Source organism: Populus nigra, chromosome 15, assembly GCF_951802175.1.
Source record: "Populus nigra chromosome 15, ddPopNigr1.1, whole genome shotgun sequence".
Classification (NCBI taxonomy): Eukaryota; Viridiplantae; Streptophyta; class Magnoliopsida; order Malpighiales; family Salicaceae; genus Populus; species Populus nigra.
In genome coordinates this window covers 4389604-4396813 of record NC_084866.1, presented here as the reverse complement: position 1 = coordinate 4396813, position 7210 = coordinate 4389604, and the positions used below count along the sequence as shown (strand labels likewise).

The 7210-nt window shown below is 32.2% G+C and overlaps 1 protein-coding gene across 1 annotated transcript; it reads left to right on the top strand.

The window, feature by feature from the left end:
- Nucleotides 1-3069: 3069 nt before the first annotated feature.
- Nucleotides 3070-5339, top strand: LOC133674276 (trihelix transcription factor DF1-like). The gene is made up of 2 exons (XM_062095319.1): nucleotides 3070-3618; nucleotides 3721-5339. Exons 1-2 carry the CDS (start codon nucleotides 3131-3133, stop codon nucleotides 5078-5080), a joined length of 1848 nt encoding a protein of 615 aa, XP_061951303.1. The 5' UTR covers nucleotides 3070-3130; the 3' UTR covers nucleotides 5081-5339.
- The last annotated feature ends 1871 nt before the right edge of the window (nucleotides 5340-7210 follow it).

Sequence of the window (7210 nt, the reverse complement as noted above, 5' to 3'; positions counted from 1 at the left end):
GACACTTGGGTCATTTTATAGGCCTTGTGTTTTTGGAGATGGTTTGATATTAGGAAATGTTGAAAGGCTTGCAAGTTTGATCAAGCTAATCAATAAATAATTAAAAGGAAAAACCAGAGTAGAAACCTCCATGCTTAGTCATGGCATGTGTGCTTGCACCTCCCTCAAACTCAAGGCAACAAAAATGGTTATGCATGCTTTTCAACAAAAATATTTTTCAATTAAGTCCATACAAGTCAAATCTTAAATTTGGTCAAAATTATAATTATAAATATATGATATTTATAAGAAAAATGTTTAAATTTTTCATTGAGTATACCTATTTAACTCGCTTAATTCTAACCTTGTCCATCACTTATAGAAGAAAAATATTATTAAAAAATACTACATGTATTATTTTTCAAAAAAATGTTTTTCTATAATATCATAACTAAAAACTGTGCGACCAAAATAAAAATTTTGAAAAACATTTAGGGACAAAGATATATATAAATTAAATGTTGCATACCTTGAATTTCATCCCTATAATTTTTTTTAAAGATTTCTGAAGAGAGGGGGGGGGGGGGGGGGGGACATTTACTAATTGAATGGAAAACACATATTTCGAGTTATCATACTTCGAATTGTCCATGTTTCAAATTCAACAGCAAACATTAATTTAATGCAAGAACCTAAACAAGGTCAGCTCTCTTGGTGGAAAACAAAAATTACCTAGGAACCTCTACCCTCTCAGAAGGGAAGCTGGTAGTGGATTCAGATCCCCTTCACTCAGACACTGATGAAGGTCTTCTCCACAGTAGCACCATGATAACTCAACTTTCTTGACTTACTGACCTTGATAATATGTATGTTCAAGGCAATTTTTTGCAATTATAACCGACAAATGTCATTGTTATATGCATTTTCCTTGGACAAAATATGTTATAAACACTGATTTTAGAAGAAAAAGGCTGCATTTCCTTTAATTCATGGCAATCAATCTGATCCTCTAATTGGACAAGCCATCCTTAAAAGTCTGAAACAGAGTAACCTGATATCACATCAGCAGTGGTACAATGATTATTTGTCATGGTTCAGTTTTACAATCTTAATGAGAGGGTGCTTAGCTTGCTATTTATAATTTATGTCATGTGGGTCTGACACAAAATTATGAGCATACCTATACAGTGGCGGAGCCACATAAAAGATTTAGGGGGCAATTGCTTCCTTATTTTTTTAAATAGTTTGGAACTGTTTTTGAATAATAGATATTGATTTGATTATTTTGAATTAATTAAAGGTTATATCAATTTTAATTGAATTAGTTATTAATTATTGTTAGTGAGTAAATATTGATTTTTACAAAATTAAAGGTTATTTTTTAGAAAAAAAAAACTATTTTTTTAAATGATCTATCATGATAAATTTAAACTATCAATGCTGATCCATATCCATGTATTATATGTAGCATGCTACATGGTAATAGGATGTGAAATAGGTTTTGATGAATTAATATGTATTTTATTATGAATTTTATATAGAAAATTTATAATTATTATATAACTGAACTGAATTTTGTTATTATGAAAACTTAAAGAGAATAATTATAATGTAAGTTTTTTTATTTTAAAAGTATTTTTAAATTAATTTTGCTTTATATAAGTTAATATATTTATTTCGAATTAATTTTTAACATATATCTACATAATATAGTATTTGTTAATTAATTTGCCCCCTCATTTAAAATACTCCGGCTCCGTCACTGTACCTATACGTTCAACAAGAACTTTCTCTACGTGGGTAACATTCCAAATGCTATTGTGTAGCATCCATGGTGTTATCTTCAAAACTCAAGGCTTCAGCATCTCCCTCCACCTCTACGAGGGGTTTGTCTTCTCCAAGACCTGCAAGCGTCAATTTAAAAAAAAAAGAAAAAAAGGAAAGAAAACACCATAAATAAGGATGACCCTATAAAAAAACCAAAAAAGGTAAGTAAAAGATATATTTTTTTTAATTTTATCTTTTAAAATTTGATTTTTATATTAATCTTGATTCTTATTTTTATAATTATTATTTATTTATTTTTTATTATTTTTTAATTATGATTTTGTTTACTTGCAAATATTATTACAGTAGAATCCATCTAATTGATGATGCATCATTCTTTATAGATGACATGTCATTTATATTTTTAAATATAATTGGGTTTAGACTTCATCCAACTGCACTAAACATTTCCAGGTGAGTCTAAGCTAGGTTCTAAGCCCATCAACTATTTTTTCCCTCTCATTTATTATTTCTGAATTTTCTATAACAATTTCCTACTATCGCATTATTGAATCAACATTGAAGAAAATTATTTAATAAAAATAAAGTATAAATATATTATGTATTTTTTTTATAAATAAATTTAATGAAAAGAAATAGGAGAAGTAAAAAAAATATTAAAACAAGCAAAAACGTATGAAATATATATAATATAGTGACAATTAAAAAATAAAAATATTCAAATTCATATATATATATATATATATATATATATAAATTAGTGTTCTATGTACATAATCAATCTTCCCCCCTTCATCTTATTTCTTATTAAGAAAAATCATATTTATTATTTTTATAATTACTTTTTATATTTTAAAAAATTACAGTTTGGATTGATATGAGCTGTTATGTGCATGAAATTATAATTTTTAAAAACATAAAATTACTAAATTATAAATAATTTTGTCTTTTTATTATTTATTTTATCAATTGGTGATGTTTGATATTATAATTTAACTGTATTTTTAAGAAAAGTTTTTAGATTAATTTAATATGTTAATATTAAAAATAATTTTTTAAAAATAAAAAAATATCATTTAATATATTTTTAACTAAAAAAATATTTTAAAAAATAATATTTACTGTAATCTCACGACACTCGAAAGCTGAAAATCCGTTACCTCACCCAATCAATACCGTAAAACAAACGTAGCCTATGAAAATACCGATGCACATGAAAGTGTCAGAGAGTTGTATTAAATAAATAAAAATAAAGTTTAAAATGAAGCGAGTTTATATGTCCCATTTTTAAATTTCAAATCCGTGAAGGGACTCAAGCTTTTAAATCATTCTCTCTTCTAGCCATATTAGGGGTTAGCCTAATATGCAGCCTAGTAATGGCGGACTGTCATGCATCCATCATCATCATCATCAACAAGGACAACAAGAAAGGCAACAACATTCCATGGAAGATGATTGTTGTTGCTCACCATTAGTTTTACAAAATCTGAAACATCCTTGCCTACCCCACTTGCAAAAAGAACAACATAAACAGCCTCATCAAGTTTTTTGGCAGCAGCATCATCAGTTGTTTTATCCATTTCAGCAGCAGCAGCAGCAGCAGCAGCAACGACAACAGAGCCAGGTTCAAGGCACCCCTCAAAACCCTTCACCATTCACTATGAGTTTCAAGTTGGGGCGCAATGAAGGAAGTGCCAACAAAAAGGCTAGTGTTTTAAATAATCAAAATGAAGCTGCTGCTACTCCTACATTACTTGATGGAAATGGGCATATTAATCCTCCACATGCCATTTTAATGCCTCGTTCTTGGCATCCCCTGGAAGATTATACCACCATCAAAGAACCGTTTTGGTAGTTTATTGCCAAACATTTAATAATCTCATGACTTCTGTTTATTTTTCTAATTTTTAAACTGGGTACCATGTCATCTATGTGTTTGTGTAAATGTTACAGGAAACAACTCGAGAAGAAGCGGTGGGGAAGTGAGGAGGAAGAAATTAGTGGAAACAGAACTAGGTATTTTAGGCCTTTAGAGATAGAACACGTAATTGATGAAAGTAGGGAGAGATGCAGGAATTTGGACATCAAATTTCCCATCTTTAATGAGCTTGAAGCTATATATAGTCTTGCAAAGATTGCTGAAGCTAATCAAACAGGCTCTGGCTCTGTTCTCACAGGCGACCATTCACCAACGAATGCGGGTGTTTCAGTGCCATCCAGTGCTACAAATCGGCAAAATGTTGGTGCCAACGGTGCTGCCAATAATGTAACTGGGGTTGATCAGGGGTCAGAGAATTCAATTGGAGAGGAAGCTTCATTGAGAAAGAGCCAGAAGAGGAAGAGAAAGAGGAAATTGAAGGAGAAATTAAGTTATATGGCTGGGTTCTTTGAGAACACGGTGAAGAAAGTGATGGATCACCAAGAAATGTTGCATATGAAGTTCTTGGAAGTGATTGAAAGAATGGATAGAGAGAGAACAGATAGAGAAGAAACCTGGAGACACCAAGAAGCTGAAAAGCACAACAGAGAAGCCATTTCTAGAGCACATGAATGGGCTTCAACTTCAAGTAGAGAGGCTCAACTTGTTTCTTACATAGAGAAAATCACGGGCCAAAGTATCAATCTTCCTATTAGAATGGCTACACCATTGCTGCAACCAGAAATTTCAAATGAGCCCATCAAAGAAATTACATCTACAAAATCTGACAGCCATAGCAGATGGCCTAAAGATGAAGTTGAGGCATTGATCAAAGTTAGAAGTAGAATAGAGATTAAATTTCAAGAACCTGGCGTTAAGGGTCCTCTTTGGGAAGAGGTAAGTTCTTTAATGAGTTCAATGGGCTATCAAAGGAGTGCCAAGAGGTGTAAAGAGAAGTGGGAGAATATCAACAAATATTTTAGAAAAGCCAAAGAAAGTCCAGAGAGGAGGTCTCAGCGATCCAAAACCTGCTCTTATTTTAATCAACTGGATCAACTATACTCGAGAAGTCTCATTAACTATCCTTCGAGCACTACTTATATGCCATCACGTGGCATTGAGTTTGACATCCAAAAGCAAGGAAATTCAGAGGTTTTAGAAGCCTTTGCTGTTGGGAAAGACCACCTTGCAACTATAACAAATGCCCCCGGTGAGAACATAAAAGGTGCTGAAATGGGCTCTTCGAGATTTGAGTTTGATGGTATCGCTGACAAAAACGAAGAACTTGGAGAAGGAAGCAGTGAGCAGGATAAAGAAGTTTACAAAGATGATAAGCAAGAGAATGGCGAACAAGGAAAAGATGACGGAAGTGGTGACGAAGAAAATGAAAATTGAGGCTAGAGGTTAGATGAAATTTGAGGCAAATAGTGTGTAGCTTCTTTCTGCCAGTATCTATTCGAATTTAGAATTTTAAGTTTTGCTGGAACTGACTGATGATACTAGTTACAGAATTATTTTGCTAAGCGATCAAGCCAGATGTTAGAGTTGGCTTTTACAGAGGAGGGTGGATTTTGAACATTCACTTTGATGTTGAAGCATGAATTTCATCTAACTAACTGGTTTTGAAATAAATCTAATTGGTTTCTTAGCAGAAGTTTTAGTTATTAACATTTCCAAGTATGTTAGCTAAATTTGAACGAAAATCATATGTTAGTTTCCTTGATAGTTATTGATATGAACCTTCATATTCAGGTGTGCTTAGTTTGAGGCTGCCTCTATCTACATTTCCGGAAGCTAATGTGATGTAAGACCATCCCTCCCCTTGAACGTTTCCCCTTCATTTTAGATACTCTGGTTTGATTATTACCTCCCAAGGATGCAACATTTAGGAAATAATTATTCCTGAATTTACCTCAGTTTAATCTTCCCCATCCTAATCTGCTCGTTGCAAGTTCAGATTTTAAGATCATCTTCAATTTCATTATATTTTTAATAAAGAAGGAGCAAGTTCATATTGCTAAATAACAAAGCAATATTTTAATATGCTATAGATCCTTCGAAGCTATTAGAAATGTGAATCGACTTGTTTGAGTCACAACGGTAGCCCGGAATCCATTGAAATAATCAAATCAATGAAAAAAACAGAATAGTCAGGGCATGTTCTAATAAAAGAAAATCAAGAAATCTTATTTTAGCATAGCTAACCAATCATCCAAGAAAAGGAGTTTCAGATTTGGACGAAAAGAAAAGGATTAGTAAACCCTGCGGATTTTAAATCTCTGAATGATAATATCTTAGCATAGCATGGAGTTCCTTGTCTCAAAATGAAAACCTACACAGAACAAAAGATTGCATTGATTCTAAGCAAACTTATGTGATACTGAGCATTCCCATCATAGAAATGGGCAAAAAGTTGCAGCAGGCTACAATCGCAGCAGATACAGCCCACACTTCCTGGACGTTTCAGTGCTCCTGCAAAAGATACCATGTTACATCTCAACATCAACGTTTCGTGCTGGAATCTGTGGTAAAATGTTGCATTTAATTTCAAAACAGTCTAGAAGTATCAACGAAAAGAAAAAAAATAGAGAAAAGCTAGCGTAATGCATGTGCTGCTTGAACAAAATTCTCACTACATACGCAGCAAATATCTGTGAGCTTAGAAGTAAACCCGACGATTCAAGAACTCAACATATGAAGAGATTTCAAGGCTTGTAGTTACCATTTGCGGTAGCATTTGATGCACATTGCAAACTATCTTCTAAGAATCAACATACCAAAAAGAGAACTCTGACCATATATACATGAAAGAAATTTAGATATATGGGGATTGGGCGAAAATAAGAACAATCTATCCTTTGTAGCAGAAAGAAAAACAGAGGAGCCCAGTGATTGTAAGCTAATTTCATCTGCAGGCGTGCTCCACCCTTGGCCCTTGGAATTGCAGCAGCCCTAGTAAACCATGATTCACGTCATGTAACATAAGTAGTTAAACTGAGTCACGCTATTAATGGCCCAAACATAATACTGCTCAACAAAAAAAAAACAATACTTTCAAAGTTTCAACCTCCTGTTTTTTTTTTCTCTGAAAACAGAGAAGGCATATATATATAATATTGTTTTGAATTTTTTTTTAGTTAAACCATGGTTTTGTTTCCCTGTTGTCTAGGTTTTCTTTGGGTTTTTCAAGTTAATTTGGTTACATCAAGTCAATTCATATATAATTTAATTTTTTTTTCTTAAAAACACGTTAAAATACCTAGATTAACATTTTAAGAAAGTTGGATTTGACTTACATCATAACACATAATATAAGTTAATAATCTAATATCTAAAATTACACTTGAGATGACATTTCACTTTGAAATACATCATTATTTCATCTACAATTAAAGCCAAAAAGATAGATTTGTGTCTTCACCGGTATGAATGCTAGCGATTTGGATCATCAAGTTTTGAATTGAAAGATCATTTTGATTTTTTTATTGGGATAACACATTTTCCTTTCTAAACAATCTTGATTTT

Excerpts from the sequence above, each read along its gene's own strand:
- LOC133674276 (XM_062095319.1), top strand. The coding sequence starts at position 3,131 with ATGCAGCCTAGTAATGGCGGACTGTCATGCATCCATCATCATCATCAT. Across the intron at positions 3,619-3,720 it reads ACCATCAAAGAACCGTTTTG|GAAACAACTCGAGAAGAAGC; the intron begins GTAGTTTATTGC and ends TAAATGTTACAG.